The sequence below is a fragment of the Bos taurus genome, chromosome 19, assembly GCF_002263795.3.
Source record: "Bos taurus isolate L1 Dominette 01449 registration number 42190680 breed Hereford chromosome 19, ARS-UCD2.0, whole genome shotgun sequence".
Classification (NCBI taxonomy): Eukaryota; Metazoa; Chordata; class Mammalia; order Artiodactyla; family Bovidae; genus Bos; species Bos taurus.
In genome coordinates, this window is record NC_037346.1 from 27,036,358 (window position 1) to 27,061,318 (window position 24,961).

The following is a 24,961-nucleotide window of genomic DNA, read 5'->3' on the forward strand; positions in this document are numbered from 1 at the left end:
CACGGCTCCAGGGAGCGGTGGGGGAGGGGACCCAGACCTCGCCCAAGTGTCCCCCTCCCGCCGCGGTGGGGGCGGGGCCTGGGGCGGGGCTATGTGGAGCAGGGAGGCGGGGCGAGGTAGCTGAGAGTGGCCCCCTAGTGGGGCCATGGAGAAGCAGGAAAGTCTGGGGGCTGCTGGCGGCCTCAATGGAGAATCCCCTGGTGGGGGTATCAGCGGGGTGCCAGGAGGCATCGGAGGAGTCGAGTCAGGCGCCGGGTTGCTCTCCGGAGTAACCATGTTTCACGGTTCTGGGCCTCCCACGCACAATGGGGGAACTATAATTCGCAGTCTTGATTCTAGCCAGCCCTCCGGAGGGACAGCAGTCCTCGGTTCCGGGCTCAACCAGCATCCTGGGGAAGTCGCGGGCCACAGCTTTGGGTCCCGTACACAACCTGTCGGGTTTAATCCCCACTTCCCTGGAACCAGTGTATCCGGGACGTTCAACCCGGGGTCCGGGGCGTCTGGGGTGTACAACTCGGCAAACATTACGCTATCCGAGTCAACTTGCACGCGCCAAGACAGACCCTGTGAGGACCGTCCCCGGAGCATCCTAAAAAACAGCAGCTCCATCATGGTGCACAAATCCCCCGGGGCGGAGAAGTAAGGAGCCGGGGAGGAAGAAAGGGATTCCAGACACTGGAGGAAGCCAAGGCAGGGGAAGGGGGTGGAGTCTCAAGAACTAAAAGTGAGAGTAAGTGGGGGTAATTGGGTGGGAAATCCGAGGTTCCTAGCCTTTGAGAGAGCGGCTGGTACAGGATAAATCCTTGATTACATAGCACGTGATTATCGTCAGGTGTGACCCCACCCCAGCCTCCTACAGGTCGGAAAAGGTTTTGAATAACTGAAAGAGGGAGTACTCTGCCCTTCTTTTGTATCCTTTCCTCACCCGAAGGAGAAAGTCTCAGCACTGGGATGAAATGAATATCCTGGCGACCTACCACCCTGCTGACAAGAACTATGGCTTTATGAAGGTGGATGAGCCCAGCACGCCCTTCCACAGGTGCGAGTCTGCAGCTCTAGCCCTTCAGCTCCTACTCTTTTCTCTACTCAGAGGAGGGGAGTGCCTGCTGCCCGCTCTGAGGCATTGCTTCCTCCCTCTCTTGCAGGCTCCAAGACAGCGATGAAGACCTGCTTGCCGGGACCTCTCATGCAATGACTCCTGAGAAGTTAGCAGAAAGGTGAGAGTCCTGCCAGAGGTCAGTAGGGACCTGTGGCCTCCTGCCCCCTCCACCCCTGAACTAGGGTCTGAGCTAGCTCTGCTTTTTGGCTCTCCAAATGGGAGGTACTACAATTTGGATCAGGACTCACTCAGGCCAAGGTGGGGGAGTCAGCCAGCTTGGCCCCAGCTACCACATACTCCCATTTTTTGTTCTCTCTGTGCCCATAACTGGTCTCCCTCTCCTTCAGGTTTGCAGCAATGGACAGTTTCTGCCCCAAGGTCCTGTACAGCGATAACAGAAGCTCGGGGTCTTCAGACAGCTTTTCCAAGACACGTGAGATGAGGGGTGGGGTTAAGTGGAAGGGGAGGTGGAGTGAGAGCTCAGTGGAGAGCCTGGCAGGAAAGCCATGCTCTGACACTGGCCCACAGAATCCGATGATTTTGAAAAGCGCCGCAAGGCACACTACAATGAAGGAAAGTTCCTGAAACCTCAGAAAAACCCTCCCTTGGATAATAGCGAGAACAGCAGTGTGGGTAGCGTGAGTATGAGCAGTGGCAGTCGAGGTGCAGTGCTGGACTCAGAGCCCAGGCCTGTGGAAAGAAGTGGGGCAGGAAGAATGACTGGAGGAGTCAAGGACCAGATTGGCCTGGTGGCCAGAAACCACATCCTAGAAGCCAAAGGTTAGCTATGGTGGGGCCCCAGACACCCAAGGGAATTGTAGTCCAGAACCTTCTCCACCATAGCTTGTCTTCCTCAGTGGGTGTCAGCCCAGGGCCCTGCTGCCTAAGAGGGAAGTCGTGCTGGCTGGTGTCCCCAAGGTAGACAGAGGGCAGCTGGGGTAGGGTCCCCATCAGGATAGGCCCCAAGGAAGGCTGGCTGGGAAGGAGGAACAGAAAGCCCAACAGAACTCTGAGGGGGTGGAAAGGTCACTGATGTTTTTCTAAAATGGGAGGAGGGGATAGAAGTGAGATGAGAACCTGAGGCTTGACCTTCTCATGGCTGCTCAGGGGTCACAATGAAGCTGGTGCCCTGTATTCTCTAGGTGTCCTTATGACTCAGACTGATTTGGGTGATTCCTCAGCTTCCCCTGCTTTCATAAATCTGTCCCCAACTTCATCCACCACTGTGGTGTTGGAGAAGGAAATTGGTCTGCAGCGCAAGGAGTATTACAGCAAAGGAAGATACCTAAGGTGCTGGCCCCACCCCGAGCTTGAGGAGGACACAGAAGATGAGCAGCAAAGCAGTGAGAATTCAGCCGGGTCAGCCCAGGAGCGGGAGGGCTAAGAACCAATAGACTGATGGGTGTGCCAACCCTGGTCCTCTGATGCTTGCAGGCTCCACAAACTTGAACTGGGTGACTGAGAGTCCCATGGGCACTGAGGTCCGTCTGGTGGACCACACAGGAGGCTCCTCCCAGGATTTCCAGGCCACCGAGAGCTCCCAGAAAGTGATAGTGACATCATCGAAGCCTGGTGAGGGCACCAGGCCACCATCTCACCAGGCCTGGCTCTTGGCAAGCTCCCATCTTCCCAACCCCCGACTCCCTTCAGGCCAGCGGATCGGTAAAGGTGATGAGAGAGGCCTTCCACATTCTTGTGTGCAATGTGGATTTTATGGAGAGGACCCAGGGAGGCTCAGAGGGATGGGTACCAGCCCCCCAGCTTGGTACCACCGCTGCCCCCATGCCTCCTCCCTGATTCCTCTCTGCCACCTACCCTGCTCCAGGTACTGCCCAGTGCTCCAAAGATAGTGGGTCCCAAGCAATGTCTGACTGGTGTCAGTGGCTGGTATCCAAAGGGCTGAACTGGCAAAGCATGGAAGGCTCAGAGAGGGAACCTGGAAGTCACCCAAACTTCCCAAACCAAAACCAGCACAGACGTGAGCCTGAGCAGGGGCAAGGGGATGGCCGGGGAGCGCGAGGGGCTGAGTGGGTAGGTTCTAGGGAGTCTGGGGATCGTGGCCACATCTTCTGCCTGTGGCAAGAAAGCCACTAACCCAGCCCCTCCTCTTCCAGATGAAACCCTGCAGCTCCAGTGGACTCAGGAGGAGGAAACCAAACAATGGAAACTGTAGCCAGCTGGGGATGGGGTGGGAGCCAACTTTCCCTGCCCTCACCACCCTCGGTCAATCGGGGTAGACAATAAAGAGAAGAGCAGGAGTCTAGGTGCTGTGAATTGGGGTCCCAGGCTGATCCTGAGCTGTCGTTGAGGAGAGCGGGGGCAGAGATGAAAGTTCACGTGCAGGAAACCACAGGCAGAACAGAGCAAAAAGCTTGGCATAGCCAGGGGGACTGGACTCAACAGGCACCCAGGAGCCCAGGAAGACCCACCTGCAGTGGGCTGACAATGACTTGTGTGATTCAACCACACACTTACCAGTATTGTCTTTAAAAAACCACCCTGGAGGTAGGAGTTATCGTCCCCATCTTTCAGATGAGGAAACTGAGGAATCAGCTTGCCCAGGGTTAGGCAATCAGGATTTGAACCTGTATCTCTCAGGCCTCCACGACTCAACCACTGAAGGAGACCAAGCGGAGAGAGACCAGGGCCCTAGGAAGGTGACTGTAGATAGTCTCCGAGGGCGGGGCTGTGGCTTCTCTGATCTCAGGCCCTTCTCCACCCCTGGGCCCCGCCTCCACCCCTCCCAGCACTGCCTGAAAGTGAGGGGTGAGAGCTCCTCCTAGGACACCCCTTGCACCTAGGGAAAGAATCCTTTCCCCCACCCCCAGGCTCTACCCAGGGGAGGACTTTCCCTCCTCCCTCATCAGCACGTCCCCAGGCCAGGGGAGTGCCTGTACTTGCAGCTCCACCCTCCAGGCCCGAGGGCCCACTGGCCCCGGAGCGGGTCTAGCTGAGATGACGGTCAAGCTGGATTTTGAGGAGTGTCTTAAGGACTCACCCCGCTTCCGGTAAGTGTATACACAGGTGTCCAGGGGCAGAGGTGGGGAGGTCCGACAGTCCCTAACATACACAACCTTCCCCATGTCGGACGGAGGATGTCTTTCCAGGGCGTAGGTCTCAGAGGGGCGAGATCCAGCTTAGAAGTCAAAGCCGTACCTCTGGTATCAAATCCCGTGCTCTGATGCTCGCCACCCTCTGCCAGTGTGGAGGGGGTCCCTCCAGCCTCTCTCAACCCCAGAGCTGGCACTCCCTCCTCCCTCTCTTGGGGACCCCTCCCCTCCCCCAGCACCTGCTCTGGGCGGTTAGCAACTTCCTGCCCTCGCCACATCCACCCTCTTTCTACCTTCCTGCTCTGGCCTGGGCCTTAGTAGCTCCCACACTGTGCAGAGTGAGTGAGCCAGAGCGGGTGGGTGGGAAGTTCTTAACCCATCACCTTTTTATGTCCGTACCCTTGGCCCCCAACCCCAGCCCCTAACCCTGCCAACTGGACAGACCAGATAGGCCCAAGCTCTGTTCCCGTGACACTGTCCCTCCTTTCCCAGAGCCTCTGTCGAGCTGGTGGAAGCCGAAGTGTCAGAATTGGAGACCCGGCTGGAAAAGGTGATCCGAATGTGGAGGGGTGACCTGGGGTGGGAGTGAGACGAGAGGGGTAGGGCCAGGGAGAAAAGTAGAGACCAAGTATAAGTTCTGGAGATTACTGAATGTTAACCAGGTTGGGTAGATACTGGGGGCTACAGAGAAACCAAAAGGTGGTTCTGTATCCTTAAGGAGCTCGGAATCTTGGAAAACAAGACTCATCTGTGAACTTGCTTCTGAAGACTTGAGTTATGCGGGACCCTGAGCCCCCAGAAGTTTCTGCCCTCAGGCAGCTCTCAGACTGTGGGCAACAAATCCGTAAAACACTGACATGATGCAGTCAGGCCTTCCTGGCTGCTCTTTACAAAAGCAGCAGACTCCCATCCCCCTTATTTGGCTTTTTTTTTCCCCTCTACAGCATTTATCTCAACTATGTTATGCGTTTACTTGCTGTATTAGTTTTCTATTGTATAACAAATGATTATGCATTCCGTGACTTCAAATAGTGCACAGGTATTAGCATAGTCGTGGGTCAGCACAGCTTAACTGTGCTCTGCTCTGCTCAAAGCAGAGTTCCAGTCCTTGCTGTTGTGGGATTGAGGCCCTCATCTCCCAGCGGCCACCCACAGTTCCCTGGCCCGGGGCCCTGTCCATAGGCAGTTTATTTCATAACAGCTTGTGTCTTCTTCAAGGCCAGTAGTAGGCTTTCCCAAGTGTGTGCTGACAAGATGCCATCAGTTTATATCAGAATGTGATCATGGGGCAAATCCGTCACCTCTGTCATTTGGGGGCGCCATCCTATTGCTCTTGCCATGTGTTGAGAAGCATAATCCTCACTCACCCACACACAAGGAGTGAGGATTACGCAAAGGTGGGAGTCACAGGGCTTCCCTTAGCCTGTGTCTGTCCCACTTGCCAAGTTTGTTTCGTGTGTACTTTTCCCTACTGGACTGAAAGTATCATGAGGGACTTTTACATTTCCCCCTCCCCTGCCCCGCCTCAATCCCCAGGGCCTTTGCCATGACCTGAAAGTTAGTAAGTAACCAACTAATAGATACATTTATTAATGAAATAGATACATTTAAATTGGTGTATAGCTGATTTACAACATTGTTAGTTTCTGGTGTACAGAAAAGTGATTCAGTTGTACACATGAATATATACATACATTTTTAAGTTAAACTTTTTATTTTTAACTAATTGCAGATCACAGGAAGTTGCAAAAATAGCACAGAGAAGCACAGGTACCCATCTCCCAGCTTCCCCCAATGGTAGCATCTTCCATAACTGTAGTCTACTGCTCAAACCAGGAAATTGCTTCTGGCATGATACAGTAAGCTGTCTAAAGACTTCACTTGGATTCTACCTGCTTTGCATATACCCTTAAAAAAAAAAAAATCATTTCTTTACTTAGCTGTGCTGTGTCTTAGTTGCTGCACATGGGATCTTTAGTTGCGGCATGTGGGATCCAGTTTCTGACCAGGGATGGACCCTGGGCCCCCTAACACTGGGAGGACAGAGTGTTAGCCACTGGACTCCCCCAGGGAAATCCCTGAATATACTCTCTTAAAAAAAAATCTTTGTGTATAATTCTGTGGCACTTTATCACATGTATAGATTCTTATAACCAGCATCACACTCAAGATACAAAACTCCTATCATCACAAAGAAACTCTTTTGAGCCGTTTTTTTGTAATGGTACCCTCCCTCCCCACTCCCTTCCTTATCCATGACAACCACTCATCTCTTTTCTATCTCTAGACTTCTCATTTCTAGGTTATCTAGGTGGAATCATACAGAATGTGACCTTTCAAGATTGGCCTTTTTTTTCCTCTCAAAATAATGTCTTTAAGTTTATTCAAGTTGTGGCTTATCAGTAGTTATCAGCAGTTCATTAATAGTTGATGAGGAGCTCATGCCTTTTACATTGCTGAGCCCGTGCTATTGTATGGATGTACCAGTTTGTCACTAGTTCAGTCTTCTGAAAGTTCCTTATTCAACTATTTGGGCAGGCAGGGTGAAGAAGGAAAAACTGGACACTCAGTCTCCCAGGGGAGTTGTGATCCTCTGGGTCCTTGTCCCTTATTATGGACACCCAAGAGTGACATCTGATAAAATTTGATCGTGGTCTGTTTCCTGACTGTTACTGACCCTGCCAGCCATCTTCAAGTCAAGCTATAGTTCCCTGAAGCCTTCACTAGCCTGAAAAAGTGTTTTTCAGTTCAACAAAAGTTCCGTGAGCAAACCTCTGTAGCCCATGTTTTCTGAGCCCCTGCTACCCAAGATTTCCTCATAGAACTGCCCTGGTGGTCTCTAGATCCCCAGGCTGAAATGACAGGCTCCATCAACTCTTGCTCCTTCCCAGATACAGTGACTCAGGGTGGAATCAATGGTGTCATCTCTAGGAGCCATGCAGTTTCTGCAGGTGAAAAGAACCAGGGGTCAGAAAACCTAGCTCTGGCTTCTCAGTCGGCCACCTCAAGGAGTGAGTTGGGAGGGAAACCAGTCTTCAGGCTATTCCTACTGCCACAGGGGCCTCCCAGAGACCCTCCTCAGGCCAATCACTCGTCCTTTGTTTATGAAGCCTCCTAGGCAGGTGGAATGAACTGGGAGATTGGGATTGACATATATATTTAAACTATTAACACTGTGTATAAAATAGATAATTCATGAGAACCTACTGCATAGCTCAGAGAACTCTATTCTGTGGTCTTTGGTGCCCTAAATGGAAAGGAAATCTAAAAAACAGGGATTTATGTATATAAACAACTGATTCACTTCGCTGTGCAGCAGAAACTAACATTATAAAGCAACTGTACTCCAATATATTTTTTTTAAGCCTCCTTGTTTGTAATTTAGGGCCAGACAGAATAGGCCCTAAGAGCACCGTCTCTGACCCTATGGCCTGGCTGACTGATTACTATTTATGAGGAAATGTTCACTAAGCACAGAATGGACACCTCCAGACAGTAAATACTGTATAGAATTTTTTTTTTTTTTTGCAAGGCATGTGGGTCTTAATTCCCCAACCAGAGATCATACCTGCGCGCTTGGCAGTGAGAGCTCAGAGTCCTAACCACTGGACAGCCAGGGTATCCCCCATTTCTGTAGAATTTAATACTGAGCAGATAAAGCTCAGGTTTCATCCTGAGGGCCAGACAGTGTTTGAGGATGGCGTTTCTGGGAACTCTGGACCCAAGCAGATGTTGCAGGGCAGGAGAGATGTCCAGGAGGTGAAACCGACTGGCTCCGCTGTCAGACTGGGAGGAATTTTGATCCAGGCCCAGAGCAGTGGGAGGAAAGAAACCAAGATGAGAAAGCAGCTGTGTGTATTAGAAACCAGACTGGGCCACAGAGAAGTGTAGGTTGGGGAGGGAGGGGCACAGCCCTGGGAAAGGGGAGACAAGTCAGACAGGAGAGGAGCAGTACCGGCACGACTCCCTGTTGCTCTGTTGTTTCCCAGCTCCTCAAACTGGGGAATGGCCTCCTGGAAAGTGGGCGGCACTACCTTGCCGCCAGCCGGGCCTTCATCGTGGGCATTTGTGATCTTGCCCACCTGGGACCACCAGAGCCCATGATGGCGGTATGTGGAGGGTCTAGACCAGGCTGTGGTGGGGTCTGGGATGTGGAAGAGACCCTGGGGAAGGCGAGGGAAGAGTCGGTCTGGGGTCTGCCGGTCCCGGGTCTAGGGGTGGGAGGACCCGACTGCCCTTGTCTGGTACTCTCTTTCTGCATCTTCTTGCCTAGGAGTGTCTGGACAAATTCACTCAGAGCCTGAGCCATAAGCTGGACAGCCATGCTGTAAGTTGGGGGGTGGCCTGGTGGGGGGAGCAAGGAAGTCTGTGGTCCTGACCCCCCACCTGCCAACTTCTGCTTCCCTCAGGAGCTTCTCGACGCCACCCAGCACACACTGCAGCGGCAAATTCAGACCTTGGTCAAGGAGTGAGTTGGGAAGGAAACCAGTCTTCTGGCCTCTCCCACTGCCATGGGGGCCTCCCTGAATAAAGGAGTTGTGAGATTGGAGGCTTCTGGTGGCCTGATCATTATCCCCTATCTCAAGGATCCCCTCAAAGTCCTGAGTGTCCATAGCTACAAGGCTGTGAATGCACCTTAGGGATTTCTCTGCTGGGGTCAGTGAGTGTATGGGTAATTCTGTGTTATTCCTACACCTCCAGAGGTCTCCGGAGCTTCCGAGAGGCTGGCCGGGATTTCTGGCGGGGGGCCGAGAGCCTGGAGGCTGCTCTTACCCACAATGCAGAGGTTCCCAGGCGCCGGGCCCAGGAGGCAGAAGAGGCTGGAGCTGCTTTGAAGGTTGCTCGAGCTGGGTACCGGGGCCGGGCCCTGGACTATGCCCTGCAGGTGCCTGCCCCTACCTGTCCTCCTGGGGTACCAGGGCCTCAATCACCTTGAGTCTGGAGTCACTGGTGTGCAGTGGGAGGGGTGGGGTCTGTGTCTTCAAGACTGACCTGAGATCTTTTGGGCTCTCAGATCAATGTGATTGAGGACAAGAGGAAGTTTGACATCATGGAGTTTGTGAGTCGAGGTGGGGGTGGGGGTGGGGGTGGGGAGGAGCCTGCTGATAGCATGAGGGACCGGGGAAAGAGAAGGGTCTGCCTCCTGCCCACCTTGTCCCCAGGTGCTGCGTTTGGTGGAGGCCCAGGCTACCCATTTCCAGCAGGGCCACGAGGAGCTGAGCCAGCTGGCCCAGTATCGCAAGGAGCTGGGTGGCCAGGTAGAGCCCCAGGGAGCAGGAAGGTGGAAGAGGGAGGGAAGGCGCTTTGAGATGACTCTGGGTGAGGGTGGGGCCATCTGAGATACCCTTCCTGTGCTTAGTTACACCAGCTGGTCCTGAATTCAGCCCGCGAGAAGAGGGACATGGAGCAGAGACATGTGCTGCTAAAACAGAAGGTGAGGACTGGGGCTGCAGACAGGAGGCGGACGACCCTGGGGCCTTGGTCTCTGCTCACTTCAGTTGCCCTTTGACACTTTTGTGCCCCCAGGAGCTGGGTGGGGAGGAGCCAGAGCCAAGCCTAAAGGAGGGGCCTGGTGGCTTGGTCATGGAAGGACATCTCTTCAAAAGGGCCAGCAATGCATTTAAGACCTGGAGCAGGTGAGGAGTGAACATCCCAGTCGGTTTTGGGGGTTTTTTTGAGTGGTTATAGTGTGTTAAATGGGTCTTCCCAGGTGGTTCACTGGGTAAAGAATCCTCCTGCAGTAGAGGAGACCTGGGTTCAATCCCTGGGTTGGGAAGATCCCTCTGAGGAGGGCATGACAACCCAGTCCAGTATTCTTGCCTTGAGAATCCCATCGAGAGAGGAGCCTGGTGGGCTATAGTCCATACGGTCACAAAGAGTCGGACATGACTGAAGCAACTGAGCATGCATGCATGCACACACCATGTGTTAAATGCAGCCAGGAAAAACAGACAGACTGCCCCTACCCCCCCACCCCACTGCTTCCTTCAGAGACTTTATATTCCATCAGCAAAGATACACAGTGATATGGTAATTAAGTGAATTACGTGTTATCTTAGACGGTAAGAATACCATAGGCAAAAAACAACAAAGAAGCAATGTGGACACAGCCGGAAAGGAGCTGTGACTTTGAGTAGGGTGGTCAGTCTAGACCTCCTGGAAAGGTGACTGCTGAGTGAGGACTGGAAGGATATCTAGGGGGAGAATGTTCTAGGCTGAAGGAGGAGCCCTTCCAAGGCCCTGAGGAACCTGGAGGGTTCCAGGAACAGAGGGGAGGCCCTGGGTGTGGACAGAGGGAGGGAGGAGGAAGTGGTAGAAGATGCAGGTGGAGCTAACAGGGTGTGAATCATGATGGCCTCGTTGGCTGTGCTCTGAGGGAAGTGGGGCGCCATGGGAGGGTGTGGAGCAGGGTGGTGACCTGCTCTGACGTGACCCCTTCCCCTTCCAGGGCCACCGCCGGCCCCTGAGAGATCTTTGTGCAAATTAAGAAAGGGAGCCCCTTCTCCAAGATACTTATATTTGCCAAAACGTTGTAGTAACTATTTTATTAGACAAAGCATTTTTGCTGCCATCTGCTGGAAACTTGTCTTTGTGAGTCTATCACAACTGGGTGCTGAGATGTGATCAGCACCCCTCACAGGTCCCCGGCTGCCCCTCCTCTGCAGCATCTCCTGGGACGGGCAGCCCAGGACTCTCTCTTCTCAGTGAGATTCTATGAAGCTGAGAGCACCATATTCCTCCTGTCCCTCTCCTGAGCCATTACCCCCACATCACAAATGCTATTTCCACCTCTTCCAGACGCTGGTTCACTATTCAGAGCAACCAACTGGTCTATCAGAAGAGGTACAAGGTGAGTAGGCTGGGTCCTGGGTACTGGGCCCCAGGAGGACTCAGCCCTGCTGTGGCTGCCTGGACATCTGCCCTCCCCCCGCCAGGACCCTGTGACCGTGGTGGTGGATGACCTTCGTCTCTGCACAGTGAAGCTCTGTCCTGACTCAGAAAGACGGTTCTGCTTTGAGGTTGTGTCCCCCAGCAAGTGAGTACAGTGCCCAGGGCTGATGGCCTGTGTGTCTCAATCTTACTGGCTGGCAAGGGTCTTGGAGGCCCCTCATGCTGCCCCAGATGTTAACCCTTTGGTGGTTGACTGGGGAGGAGAGTATAGGGCAAAGGGGCATATCTAGAAGGGTATTACCAATTGGTGCAGAGGTATTTCCATATGACTGGCACCAGCCGCACACTTGCTGAATGTCAGCTTGCTCATCCTGCCACTTGACTCCCCAAGCCTCAGTTCTCTCCCTGCTCTCCATTCCCCTCTGGTCCAGGTCTTGCCTCCTGCAGGCTGACTCAGAGCGCCTCATGCAGCTGTGGGTCAGCGCCGTGCAGAGCAGCATCGCCACAGCCTTCAGCCAGGCTCGCCTTGATGACAGCCCCCGGGGTCTAGGCCAGGTACCTTAACTGGCGGTGCAGGGCTGGGCTGCCCAGCGAGGTAGGACATCCCTTCCCTCAGAGTCACTCTTTCTTCCCCTGTCCCCCCAGGGCTCAGGACACCTGGCCATAAGCTCCGCTGCCACCCTGGGCCCTGGTGGGTTGACCAGGGGAAGGGAGCCTGGGGGAGTGGGGCACGTGGCAGCCCAGGTGCAGAGCGTGGACGGCAATGCCCAGTGCTGTGACTGCCGGGAGCCTGCCCCCGAGTGGGCCAGCATCAACCTCGGCGTCACCCTCTGCATTCAGTGCTCTGGCATTCACAGGTCTCTCCCCACAGGGTCCCAAGCGTGGGCCCCTGCTCCTCCTGGGTTGGGGGCGGGAGACTTGCCTGGGTTTCCTCTCACACTCTGCCTGTTACCTGGGCTGAGCCTGTGGGGCCCAAGGTGGACCCAGGTGGGCCCAGCCCCTCGGTATCCTGGTCTGGCCAGGGCAGGAGGACACCCAGGGGAGTTGATCGACTTGTCTGGAGGAGGGGTGGGGTCAGGACTGCTGAGGGTTGGGGAGCTGATGAAAAGCAGAGAGAGATGATGTTATGAGGCCTTAGCAGGTCTATACAGCCCTCAGGGGGGGAGAGGGGAGGGGAGTGGCATGGCAAGAGTTGTCCAGGCCAAAATACCTGGAGAGAGGGGAGGTGGCTGGAGAGGATGAGGAGAAGGGAGGAGAGGGAATGGTGAACAGGCGGAATCCAGCTCCATCCAGGTCAAGACCACGTGGCCCTGGCTGCCCTCTGCCTCCTGGCCCAGCGCCTCCGCCTGGGCCCCCGCACGCAGGACCTTGCCCCTAAGTCTTTTCAGGAGTAGCAGCTGCCCCCACAGAGGGCCTGACATATCTCCCCTTGCTCTCCAGGAGCCTTGGAGTTCATTTCTCCAAAGTCCGGTCTCTGACCCTTGACTCATGGGAGCCGGAACTCGTGAAGGTGACTTGGGATGCTGTTGAGTGTGTGGGGGTGGGGTAAGGGCAGGGCTTCAGAGTCCTGAGGGCTCAGACACTCACCCACACCCTACCTGTCTGTCTCTGCCTCTACCTGGGCTGTCTGCAGCTCATGTGTGAGCTGGGAAATGTCGTCATAAACCAGATCTATGAAGCCCGAGTGGAGGCCATGGCTGTGAAGAAGCCAGGGCCCAGCTGCTCCCGGTGAGGCTGGGGCCACCCTCCATGTGGGGAGGGAGGGAGGAGGGCCCAGGACGAGAGGAGGAAAGACTGTCTCCTTCCCCTGCAACACTCCCCCGCCAGGCAAGAGAAGGAGGCCTGGATTCATGCTAAATACGTGGAGAAGAAGTTCCTGACCAAGCTTCCTGAGATTCGAGGGCGAAGAGGTGGCCGGGGGCCCCCCAGGGGACATCCTCCTGTGCCCCCAAAGCCAGGGCTTATCAGGCCCAAGCCGGGGAGCTTCAGATCCAAGCCAGGTATACAGTTGGTTGGTTGGGCATCTGTGAGTGCCTGCTGGGCACTCAGCACAGTGCCAAGCCCAGTGGGGAGGCACAGAGTCCCGGGTCCAGGTCTTCCCCTTGAGAATGTTCAGGGGGCCAGACTGTACCAGCACTGGTTTTATAAGGCAAGAGTTTCGGGGATTAAAGTGAAGGATGGGAAGGACCATGGGGCTGGGAGGAAGCAGGAAGGGCTGTGTGAGGGTGCCAACAACCTAAGATGAGTCAGGAGAATGAGTGAAGGTCTCCAGAGGCCTGTGGATGAGGGTGAGAGCTTGGCTGGAAGAGAGGGAATCAAGAGAGCTGAGGTTGACTATCAGCTCACCCTCAACATCCCCTCCAGTTGAGGTGGTCAGACAGGAAGAAAGTGAAAGATGTGACTATTCTATATGCCTAGGCACCTGGCCATATCCTCTCACACCTTCCATCACCCCCCACCACAATTCCTGGTCTTGGAGTCCTTCCCACAATTGAGAAGTGACCTATCCCGTCACAATGTCAGGGGTCTGTACTGAGGGTTTTCTTCTCAGATTCATAGCTGGTTCCCCTTCACAGAGCCCCCCTCTGAGGACCTGCAGAGCCTGCACCCTGGGGCCCTGCTCTTTCGAGCTGCTGGGCACCCTCCATCCCTTCCCACCATGGCTGATGCCCTTGCCCATGGAGCCGATGTCAACTGGGTCAACGGGGGTCAGGAGAATGCCACACCGCTGATCCAGGCCACAGCTGCTGTGAGAGTCTTGGTGACCTCCCTACACCACCTTCGGTCTCTCTTCCCTCTCCTGACCTTGGTCCCAGCTCTTAACCCTCTCCCCAGCCCCTAGGGAGTGATAACCAGTAGAGCCTGATTGCTAAGAGGGTGAGATTTGGAGGCTGAGAAACCTGGTTTGGATCCAGACCCTCACCACTTACAGCTGTGAACCTCCTTGTGCCTCAGTTTCCTCATCTGTAAAATAGGGATAACATGCCTTATTAGGTTGTACTATGGATGTAATACATGTAAAGAGCCAGAGCAGAGGGACTTCCCTGGTGGTGGTCCAGTGGTTAAGATTCTGTGCTTCCAAGGCAGGGGCTGCAGGTTCAATCCCTTATCAGAAAACAGATCCCACGTGTCCCGTGGTGTGGCCAATAAATAAAGCTTAAAAAAAAAAAAAAGCAGAGCCTGCCATCCCATACCACTGAACTGACCCGACTCCAAAATATCTTTTAATTTGTCTCTAATTTGCCACATCTCTCCCCCTTCTCTATTTCTCCATGCAGAATTCTCTTCTGGCCTGTGAGTTTCTCCTCCAGAACGGGGCAAACGTGAACCAGGTGGACAACCAAGGCCGGGGCCCGCTCCACCACGCGACAATTCTTGGCCACACGGGGTAGGGACAACAGGGATGATGGCCTCGGGAGGAAGGCTCCAGACGGGGTGAGGGGCCGGCTGAACTTGGCTATCTTGTCCAGGCTGGCCTGCCTGTTTCTGAAACGGGGAGCCGATCTAGGAGTTCGAGACTCTGAAGGCAGAGACCCCCTGACCATCGCCGTGGAAACAGCCAACGCTGACATCGTCACTCTGTGAGGGTGCCTGGGGAGGCGGGGCTCGCGCTTACACTATCCACTTGGGCGGGGCTTACGCCAGACCCCAGCTTGCCAGGCGGGGCCTGGGGAGGGGCGGGGCCAGCTCCTGGACCAGACTGAGAAAGGCTCCTCCAGGTGTTGACTGAGGCTTGGAGTAGGAAGGGTAAACTCACCTTCCTTGGTGGATTTATTCTGAGAGAGGCATTATTCATTAATTGTCGGGCATCTTTAAAGTACTAGACCCTGAGGAAACAGGTGAATGAAACAACCCAGCTCAAAGGATGGGAAGGTGAGGGTGGGGGTGGGGTGAGAATGTCATTCATTCCTTAATCCTCTCCCCCTTCAGGCTACGATTGGCAAAAATGCGGGAGGCCGACGCAGCCCAGGGCCAGGCTGGTAAAGTACACCTCCCCTCCGCCCTGCACAACATTGTAACTGTGGGCTTCTGGCCCCTGGTGACCTGTCCCCAACTCCCTGTCCTCAGCTTCATTGATCAATTACATTATTTATTCAACAAATACGTATTGGGTGCATCCTACGCTCCAGGTCCTTGAAACAAAGCAAAGAATAGGCGAGGGCGCTGCCCTGACAGTACAGACATCTCCTCCACCCACGTTGGAAGCGCGTGCTCTTACCAGGCCGGGCTGTCCCTATTGTGCTATTCGTGCTAGGACCCAGCCTCTCAGCCCTTTCTCCCTCCCCGCAGGAGACGAGACATATCTTGACATCTTCCGTGATTTCTCCCTCATGGCATCCGACGACCCGGAGAAGCTGAGCCGGCGTAGTCATGACCTCCACACGCTTTGATCCCAGGCCTTCAAGGGCTGGGACCCCCATCCCTTCCCTCCCTACCACCCGCCCTTTCCATTAAAGCCTTTGTGCTTTGCTCTTCAAAGTTCATTTATTGGCCACCTCCTTTCGGCTGGTGAGATATAGGGCACTGCGACTCTTGGGGTGCAGGAGCGATTGGGAGTTTTTGAACTGGAGTCAATGGAGGGGCAACTCCTGGGAGTGAAGTGGGAGCTTCGGCCTCTAGAGCGGGGGCTCGCGAGCTCAGGCGACGTGGCCCGACCCGTCCGGCTAAGCAGAGGCCGCTTGCGTGGCGTGGGTTGGGTCTAGCCTTGGGAAGGGGGGGCGGCTGGCATCCGGGCTCAGGCCACCCTGGCCCGGAGGCATCCCTGGAATGTGGATGCTCAGCACCCGCCCCCTCGGGAATTCCCCCGGGGAGTGACAGAAAAGGAACAGGTCCTCAACCCCTGCCGTCCGGCCCTCAGTTTCTTGAGCGGCGGGATAGGAGATGCCGGCGTCCACTGAATTGCAGACGTGAGGTCGGGCACACCTGGGGGCCCGTGGGGCCGTCGCGGGTACACCCGGAACGACGTGACTGAGTCACCCTCAGGACCCCACCCCCGCTAGCGTGCGCTGGTCCAGCCTGTCGGCCCCGTCTCTCTGGTTCGCCATTCGGCTTCCACCACCACCCTAGCAGCGCTAGGCCGGCGGGGCGGGGGCGAGGGGCGGGGCGCCCAGGGGGCGGGGCTGCCTCTTAAAGGGCCCCCGGCCGCTGCCCTTAGGCCACTTCCTGGGGGCGGAGAGGACTTAAGCGGTTGCAGAAACCAGAGGAAGGCGTCGGCGCCCGGTCCCGAGACTCCCGGCTGCTTCCATCGGAGTCCTCAGACACTCCCAGCTTGTACTGAACGTGCATCTGCGGTCCCCAGCCGATACAGAGGCACCCCTCGCCATCGGCTCCGATCAGCCTCGCCTCCATCTCCTGGGACCCGCGCCAGAGTCAGGCAAGGCAAGGCCTCAAACTGGCCCCCGGAGCCCTGCGTGGACTTGCCCACGGTGACAGCGATCTGCCCGAGAAGCTGGACCCTTCAGAGTCGGCCTTGTGCTCGCCACCGTCACCTGCTGGTTGGATTCTGGAAAGCCACTGTCTGAAGACCACAGAAAGGAATCGCTGACCACCCAGAATCGGATCTATATCTCCCGTACCTGACTTCCCTCAGCTCTTTTCATCCGTTGTCTCGACCTTTCCGGCGTCTCTGTGCCCAGAAACCATCCCCCACCACCAAGGCAGCTAGGGTGAGCCCCAAATCTTGCTGCCTTGTACTCCAACCTGTGCCTCCCACTCAGAGACAGTCTGAACCTTACCACCCAGTTCTGCACACACCCAGGAAGTTCTACCTTTTCTTCTCTTTCGGTGTCTTCTATACTCCTCAAAATTTCTCCTCCTCCTGTGCCCTCTTCGCCCCCCTCCTTCGGGGGCCCCGTGACCCTGAATGTCGGGGGAACGCTATATTCCACCACGTTGGAGACCTTGACTCGATTCCCAGACTCCATGCTGGGGGCCATGTTTAGGGCTGGTACCCCCATGACTCCCAACCTCAATCCCGAGGGAGGTGGCCACTACTTCATCGATCGAGATGGCAAGGCCTTCCGGCACATCCTCAATTTCCTCCGGCTGGGCCGCCTAGACCTGCCCCTTGGATATGGGGAGACAGCGCTTCTCAGGGCAGAGGCGGACTTTTACCAGATCCGACCCCTCCTGGATGCCCTGCGGGAACTGGAGGCCTCTCGGGGGACCCCAGCTCCCACAGCCGCCCTGCTCCATGCAGATGTAGATAGCAGCCCCCGCCTGGTGCACTTCTCTGCTCGTCGAGGCCCACACCACTATGAGCTGAGTTCTGTCCAGGTGGACACCTTCCGGGCCAATCTCTTCTGCACCGACCCTGAGTGTCTGGGTGCCCTGCGGGCCCGATTTGGTGTGACCAATGAGGACAGGGCAGAGGGAGGCCCACATTTCCGTCTGGAATGGGCTCCCCGCCCCGCGGAACTCCCCGAAGTGGAGTACCGCAGACTAGGGCTGCAGCCACTGTGGACCGGGGCACCAGGAGAGCCACGGGAGGTGGTGGGCACACCCAGCTTCCTGGAGGAGGTGCTGCGGGTGGCTCTGGAGCATGGCTTCCGTCTCGACTCTGTCTTCCCTGATCCTGAAGACCTGCTCAACTCCCGATCTCTACGCTTTGTTCGGCACTAGGAACTGAGACCTGGGAATGCTGCCCTCAGTTTGACTTCAGGGAGGGGCGGGGGAGGGGGGAGAAAGAACTGGTCATTAAAGGGGTTGAAGATTCTCCTGAGGCCTTTTCCTAGCTCTGCTCCGGGAGCTGTGAGAGTCAGAGGCCCCACTGCACCTGACTGGAGAGCCCAAGTATGGACAGGAATCCCCACACTGGAGGGAGCCCACCAAGAGCCCACAGGATCAGTGGGTCTGGACTGGAGCCGATCCTAGGAGGGCTGGGGAGGCTTCCCTGGCTGGTCCTGCCTGAGTCTGGGGACCTTCGGTGTTTCCTTGCTTGGAGCTCAGTATTCAGAGTCAGGAAAAGCAGGTATGCTTCTCTGCCCAGGCTCAACTTAGCAGGACTATGGAAGGATGATGAGGTCTGAGGGAAAGAGGAGCTTTGGATTGCTCTAATGTGGTCTCCTGGACTGTGACTTCTCCTGGAGATGGTGGCCTCGCCTGGCCTGACAAATGAGAGGTCAGAACACTGTGAAATATGGGAAGGGAGGTTCTTTGCTGTGCCCTAAGCCACCACTGAGGGAGACAGGGAGGGCTACGCCCCACCTTAGGTTGGCATACGGGAGCTAGGAGAATCCCCATTAACTGTGGGGCTGGAGCGTCCCTCTGGAGTTCCAGGTGTTTTAAATAATCCCATGTTGAAGGTGGGGCTGGCTACAGGGAGGAGTGGGGCATCTTCTTGGGTCCTGGCCTTCCTTCCTTCATGTGTACGTGCCTGTCAGCCAGTGGCTCTGACTGATGCGTGGATCCCTGCATCCTGGCTCTCAGCCATGTTGCTGGAGGTGGTGTCTGTGTGCTGGTCTTTCTGTGGCCTCTGCATGTTCAGGCCTGTTTGGGGTTGCCCAGCAACTGTTTTGGTACCAGGTGTGTCTGTGGTATGGGTATGAGTAGACTGACAATTAGTTTAATCACAAGGGGTGTGTGTGCACATGTGCTTCACACATCCACGTAGGCAGGAGGGGCCTGCTGAGCTTTGAGTCACTAGGATCTTCTAATGAGAGGTAAGAGAAGTCAACTGGGCTTAGCTAGGCCTTGGAGGCCTGTATAGAACACTCTGTTGCTAAGGCAACCATGAGCCTGTTGCTAGGAGATAGCTGGGGAAGGCCCAAGGCTGCTCAGGGTGAAGAAGAGATGAACAGAAGAGTTTGAAAGAGTGGGGGAGGATGTGGACAGGCATGGGTTTCTGAGTCCCTGGGGGTACGGAATACTCACAAACAGCTTCTTCACTGGGGAGTCACTTACTATTTATCACTGGTCATGATTTACAGGAAGAAAAATAAAATTGCTTTTGGAATCACCAACTCATGAAAGCTGCTGAGGGCTAGGTTGGGGGTATAGCAGAAGCCCTGCTTTCTCTATCCATCTCCCACTAGAAGAATCTTCTTCCAGTCCTCAATTCACTGGGCCCCAAGTTTACCCCAGCCAGAGATGGGGCAGTGTCGCTGTGCTAGAATGCTCTAGAACCTCCAGACAAAAGGCTGGAACCAGGATCACAGAGCATTCCAATGCCTTCCCAGCCTAGGTGGGGCCAGCCCTCCCTCCAGCAGCCCCCAGCAGGCCTCATGTGGACACTGGCACTAGGTGGGATCTTCCTGGCAGCCGTTGAGGCCTGTGTCTTCTGCCGCTTCCCAGACCGTGAGTTGTCGGGCCGCCTGGCCCGGCTTTGCAGCCAGATGGAGGTCCAGTGGAAGGACTGTGAGGTCTCCTGGACATTCTCGGCCTTTGCCTTAGGTAAAATCAGACATCCAGGGATGGGCCTAACAACAATCACCCCTGTGCCCCAAGGGGCCTGCAAGTGGCCTCACAGCTCTGCCTCTCAGCCATCTCCTCAGTCCACAGCCCTCTCTGGACACACTTTCTGCTCCCTCTGGGAGAGCTTCTTTGGACCCTGGGAAAGGGCCCAGAACCTTCTTCCAGGTCAGTGAGGGAATCACCTGGTCCTTACCCATCTCCACAGATGATGCATCCTTGAACAAAATCACAGAGAAGACTCACAGAGTCCTGAGAGTCATGGGTGAAGTCAAGGGGGAAGGCACAACCTAGGGGCTTGGAAGGCACAACCAAGGAGGGGGCTGGGGAGGTGGAGTAGGGACGGGTGGAGGGCAGATGGAGACAGGAGAGTGTGATGGGGTGGTGCTGGGTGAAGGGGTGGAGGTGAACCATCCCTGCTGAGGCCCTGGGCACTCTAGCTGCTTTCTGCCTCCCCAGAGATCAAAGGGTCTCTCTACTCACTCCCTTCATATTGGCAATGGCTTCGAAAGACCAAGCTCCGGGAGTACAACAGAGAAGGTACGGATGAGGGGAAGGACCAAGGGGTGCCTAGGTCCTTGGGCAAAGGGGTGTATGGCTGAGCTCATCCGCCCCCCACCCTGCCTTGTCTTTCATTTCAGCTCTCTGCCCTCCCTCCTGCCGTGAGTAAGAAAGGGAAGGGGTAGAGAAAGCCGGGGGCTTGGGGCACTTGAGGAGAGCAGCCACGGAGGGCGGTGGGAGCAGAGAGGAACGGAGGCTTCCCGCCGCACTGCCGGCCCTACTGTCTCCTGCAGGGGGCAGCACCATCCTGTACAACTGTTCAACCTGCCAGGGCTTCGAGGTGTACTGTTGGCCCCGAAAGCGCTGCTTCCCAGGTCCTTACTCCCCACCTCTGCCTCACCCCCACCCAGATCTCTGAGCTCTGAGGCTTCCCCAGCATCGATGGGTATGGTCCCCGGGATCACTCACTGCTTCCTGGGTCCCCTATAGGAAGTCACGATCTTTGGGAAGCTCGGATCCTGCTCCTCTTTGTGTGCGGAACTGCCCTGCTCCTGGGTGTCCCGAGCCTCGCGGTGGAGTGAGTTGGGGGATCAGGGCGGGAGACAGCCTCACCACTTCCCACCAGTACCCCCTCATCCTTCCTCCTGCCCTCGTGGCCCTTCCCTCCTCCCTTCCCAGGCCTCCCACCCTCTGTTTTCCCTCAGGTACAACTACTTCCAAGCAAAAAGTTGACTTGTGAAAACGAGGACAGAGCCTAGCCTCCAGTTCTAAGGAGCTCGTGTGCCCACAACATCCACTTCTCTCTTGGGGTTGGGGGTGGGGTGGGGAGGGCGGGGGACAGCCAGACCCTTAGTTCCAGCCCCAAGTGGTTCAATCGTCCAGACCCTGATACTTAGATATACCCCATAGTCCCAGTGTCAGATGGTCCAGGGACCCAGGCACCCACAGCTGGAAAGCTCCTCCCCTTCATCCCTCAACCAATCAGACAGGGGCAGTCCCCGTGCCAGGAAAATATCTACAGAAGGAAAGAATCCCCTCTGCTCACCACCACTCCCACATCTCCTTCTGCCTGTTCCCGGAACGTGGGGGCTGCCAGGCCCCAGAAACTCCTCTTGGCCCTCCTGTGACTGATTGGGAATCCGGGAATGAGTGTTCTGGAAAAGTCCCTCCCCCTAGAATGAGACCACAGCAGTCAGCCTGCTGGCATGCTCCCCTTCCATTTAACATTGTGAAGCCTCCCACAGAGAGAGGCCTCCCTCCTGCCAGGCCCAACTAAACGTGCTGTCAAATGGCCTCCGCCTCTGCCTGGCCTCTGTCTGCAACTGGGGAGGGCAGGGGGAGAGGGAGGCTCATGTAGCACAGTGGTTCTCAACTTAGGGAGGTGGGGATTTTGCACCAGAGGAGATGTTTCTGATTGTTTTGATGGGGGTGGGGGGGAATGTAGTACTGGCATCTAATTGTTAGAGACCAGGGATGCTGGTAAACATCTGAAAATGCATGGGAATGTCCTCCAGGACAAAGAATGATCCGGTCTGAACAGTCAGCAGTGTGTGGTTGAGAAACCCTGGTGTCTGGTCCCTTGGTTATCAGGAGTTTGGATTTGGGGGATGGGAGATGGGACATATAAAGAAGAGGCCTATCTCCAACTATAAGTCACAGTCCAAGGGCCTAGGCCTGGGAGGGATCCTTGCCTTCACACAGCCCCATGGTTTTCAAACTGGATACTGAAGTTCAAAGTGGATACTGAAGTTCAAACTGGAACCGAAGCTCCCAGTTCTCAACCAGCTGCGTGTGTGTGTACTAAGTCACTTCAGTCGTGTCCGACTCTACGACCCTATGGACTGTAGCCCACCAGGCTCTTCTGTCTGTGGGATTCTCCAGGCAAGAATACTGGAGTGGGTTACCATGCCCTCTTCCAGGGGATCTTCCCTACCCAGGGATGGAACCTGCGTCTCTTAGGCCTCCTGCATTGGCAGATGGGTTCTTTACCACTAGTGCCACATGGGAGACCGCATGTAGAGTCATCTGGTCATCTTAAAAAAACTACCTGTTGCTGGGTCTTGTCTCCAGAGATTTGGAGTTTAGTGGTCTCATATGGGGCCTCAGTTAATCTAATTTACAGCCAGCCAGGGTTAGAACCACTGTTTGGGGGAATCTGTAAAGGTACTGGGGATAGAGAGAAAGGAGTAATTTATCCCTTCTGGGGAAACATCTTCCATTTTGTTTTACACATTCTAGTCCAATGCTTTCATTTTATACCGAAAAATGGAACCCAGAGATCATATGGCATGCCCAAGCTCATACAACAATTGAAACATTCACTCATTTGATAAATACTAAGTGATTGCCAGCCAGGCACCGGACAACGCTGCCACCCACACTGGGGTGAGAAGCACCCTGCTCACGCCCCAGCCACAGCAGCTCTCCTTTGTCTCTGGGAGCTGTCTCAAGCCCCCAAGAATGTGCCCTCTTTCCAGGCTCAGCATTTCAGCTGTCCTCCTTCTCACACCCAACATGCAGTGGGTCAACAGCTTTGCCCATCTCTGAAGGACCTTGCTCCTCTCTGCCCCTCCTCCTGCTCTATGGATCCCAGCCCTCTCTGGAACCCTCTTTCTCCCTGTGGAGCCCAGTCTCCCAAATGTGCATCTGACTCTGCTAACTCCCCTAAAGCCCACTCTGTACCCTTAGCAGCCACACTGGTTTTGTTTTGTTTTTTTAAATATTTACTTTATTTTCCTGGCTGTGTTGGATCTTAATTGTGGGGGTGGGGACTCTCTAGTTATCGTGCATGGGCTTAGTTTGCCTGCTGCTTGTGGGATCTTAGTCCCCCGACCAGGGCTCGAACCTGTGCCCTCTGCATTGGAAGGCAGATTCTTAACCACTGGCCCACCAGCGAAGTCCCCACACTGGTCTTCTTAAAACTCCACATCACTCGACCCTCCTGTCCAGCATCAAATGATGCTTGAAAACTTAGGCTCTGGAGTTGGGCTGCCCGATTTCAAATCCTGGCTCTGGCACATACCAAACCTTGGGAAAGTTATTTTTCTGTTCCTGTTTCCTCCTGTTTTAAATGCGGATCATGTATTTCTTTGATTCCTTGGCCTTTTTTCCTTCGATCTACATTTTAACATCTCTGAAGAACCCATTTTAAATTGAAGACATGTCATAGCATAATGGTATATATTACAATTGAAAATATCTTAAATTCAATGCAGTGGCACTTTCCTTACAGAATGACTGTGAGGTCCAAATCAGTTCATATAAAATGCTTGGGACTTTGCCCAACATGTAATGGGCCCTCATGAAGTATTAGCCATTATAATCTCTTACTTAAAATCTTCCCTAGCTTGTCTTTGCCTATAGAATATAGAGTTGGCCCTTGATCCTGACATTCAAGACTCTCTACCTGCAGCTCCCCTCATCTTCTTTAGTCCTCAGGCCAGAACTGTCCAGACACAGACCTGGAATCCTGCTTGAACACCCCACAGGCATCTCAGACTCCACATGTCCACCTTTCTAGACCTATCTTCCTCCCACTCCCGGGATTTCTCAGGTTTAATGGCATGGCCGACAGGGTCACAGTCATCCTCCTCCCCTCATGCCATGCACCCACTTCTTACCAGTAAGTGGTCTACCTCGGTAGGTAATGCTTCTTGGAATCTGACCCCCTGGTGTCTCCTGGGGCTTCACCTCAGCTCTGCCCACCCCACAGCCACTCTGAGTCACTTCTAGTTGCCCAAATACTGTTATCTCATATCTCCTTCCTTTGCCCAGGCTTGTTCCTCTACCTGGAAAGACTTTCTCCTTTGGCTCAGATATCCCCTCTTCTGAGAAAACTTCTGTGAGCCCCCAAGGCTAAGTGGAGTGAGTCTGCTCCAGGCTTCTCTTGTGTGGCACCTGTTTACCTCGGGTGGTGGTGTTTCTTTACACATCTTCCTGCTGTACCACACACTACTCTCTAAAGCCACTGCTTAAGGTTCTGGGTCTGTTTCCTCAGAGCCTGGCACATGGTAGATGCCAGGAAGTGTCACTGATGACTGCAGCGCCTTCTCTGAACCCTTGTGATATGTCTTCCCTGGGTAAGCCCTTCATGAACACTTCGCACAGGAGGCTGGCAGAGTTAGTGTTTGTTTTGTGCACATGAGGCCAACGTACCAGAGTGTGGCCTGTCAGGGCAGGGACGGTTTTTCAGAGCCCCTCACCAATCAGGAGGCTTCTGTGGGTGTGGCAGTTTTAAACAATGGCCCCGTACTCTCTGACATGCTGCCTACCTAGAGGTAGGTGCTATGTATCCTTCCCTTGAACCTGGGTTCCATGGCTAGCTGGCTCACTGAATGTGGCAGAAGCGACACTGAGCCACTTTCTGAGCCCAGGCCTTAAGAATCTGTCACCTTCTGCCTTTTGGGACATTCACTCTGGAACTCAGTCGTCATGCTATGAGGATGCCCGGCCTATTTTAAGGGTCCCCATGGAGGGGTTTGGCCAAAAGCCAGTATCTGCTGCCAGATGTGTAAGTAACGCAGCCCTCCGCTCTCAGATCATCATCCCCAGATTGTCAGGTTTTCCACCCAAGGCCGCAGACATAGTAGAGCAGAGATAAACCATTCCCACAGTGTCCTGTTGGGGTTCCAGACACAAAGTCCAGAGCATAATAAAATAGTTATTTAATGCTACTACGTATTGTTACTCAACAATGGGTAACTGGATGGTGGGGCAGAAAGAAGAGCTTAGAACCTGGCACTAAAAGCCCTGGGTTGGGACTTTCCTTGGGGCCCAGTGGTTAAGACTTGGTGCTTCTACTGCAGGGACCTTGGGTTCAATGATCCCTGGTCAGGGAACTAAGATACTGCATGCCATGGTGGTGTGGCCAAAAGTAATAACAAAAAACAACAAAAAAAGGCCCTGGTTTGAGGATATGGCTGGCACTGCCACTTCCTATTAATAGCTGTATATGTACATGAAAAACATCAGTTCACCAGCCTGAGCTTCAGTCTTCCTATCTGTAAGATGG

The 24,961-nt window shown here is 54.8% G+C and overlaps 4 protein-coding genes across 12 annotated transcripts; all 4 read left to right on the forward strand.

Moving 5' to 3' along the window:
* The first annotated feature begins 97 nt into the window (after positions 1–97).
* LOC132343038 (uncharacterized) lies at positions 98–3,357 on the forward strand. 3 transcript variants are annotated; one of them, XM_059878483.1, is made up of 9 exons: positions 98–639; positions 932–1,039; positions 1,146–1,217; positions 1,447–1,532; positions 1,628–1,879; positions 2,242–2,442; positions 2,534–2,767; positions 2,925–3,077; positions 3,214–3,357. In XM_059878483.1, exons 1-9 carry the CDS (start codon positions 146–148, stop codon positions 3,270–3,272), a joined length of 1,659 nt encoding a protein of 552 aa, XP_059734466.1. In that variant the 5' UTR covers positions 98–145; the 3' UTR covers positions 3,273–3,357. The 3 variants fall into 3 exon arrangements, with proteins under 3 accessions (XP_059734466.1, XP_059734467.1, XP_059734469.1); XM_059878484.1 differs by having other exon boundaries at positions 2,534–2,671; XM_059878486.1 differs by lacking the exon at positions 2,925–3,077 and having other exon boundaries at positions 2,534–2,671.
* A 472-nt stretch (positions 3,358–3,829) lies between these two features.
* ACAP1 (ArfGAP with coiled-coil, ankyrin repeat and PH domains 1) lies at positions 3,830–19,001 on the forward strand. Of its 3 annotated transcripts, XR_009491510.1 has the most exons (23): positions 3,830–4,107; positions 4,642–4,699; positions 8,139–8,258; positions 8,423–8,476; positions 8,559–8,617; positions 8,851–9,034; positions 9,164–9,208; positions 9,312–9,407; positions 9,509–9,583; positions 9,676–9,785; positions 10,948–10,999; positions 11,085–11,185; positions 11,472–11,595; positions 11,686–11,897; positions 12,481–12,550; positions 12,674–12,768; positions 12,868–13,040; positions 13,617–13,789; positions 14,319–14,428; positions 14,511–14,621; positions 14,971–15,020; positions 15,331–15,549; positions 16,196–19,001. XR_009491510.1 is itself a non-coding variant. In XM_005220204.5 (22 exons), the coding sequence occupies exons 1-22, from the start codon at positions 4,055–4,057 to the stop codon at positions 15,429–15,431; spliced, it is 2,226 nt and encodes a 741-aa protein (XP_005220261.1). In that variant the 5' UTR covers positions 3,830–4,054; the 3' UTR covers positions 15,432–19,001.
* On the forward strand, positions 16,243–19,001 carry KCTD11 (potassium channel tetramerization domain containing 11). Its single transcript, NM_001035421.2, is given in 1 exon segment — positions 16,243–19,001. A coding segment is annotated over 1 exon segment (699 nt). The 5' UTR covers positions 16,243–16,962; the 3' UTR covers positions 17,662–19,001.
* Positions 18,612–22,691, forward strand: TMEM95 (transmembrane protein 95). 5 transcript variants are annotated; one of them, NM_001367291.1, is made up of 8 exons: positions 18,615–18,701; positions 19,218–19,431; positions 19,658–19,714; positions 19,909–19,989; positions 20,091–20,111; positions 20,244–20,324; positions 20,440–20,527; positions 20,655–21,243. In NM_001367291.1, exons 2-8 carry the CDS (start codon positions 19,263–19,265, stop codon positions 20,680–20,682), a joined length of 525 nt encoding a protein of 174 aa, NP_001354220.1. In that variant the 5' UTR covers positions 18,615–18,701; positions 19,218–19,262; the 3' UTR covers positions 20,683–21,243. The 5 variants fall into 5 exon arrangements, with proteins under 5 accessions (XP_059734208.1, XP_010814272.2, XP_002695846.3 ...); XM_059878225.1 differs by lacking the exon at positions 19,658–19,714 and having other exon boundaries at positions 18,612–18,701; positions 19,218–19,617; positions 20,629–22,691; XM_010815970.4 differs by having other exon boundaries at positions 18,612–18,701; positions 20,091–20,115; positions 20,440–22,691.
* Positions 22,692–24,961: the final 2,270 nt, after the last annotated feature.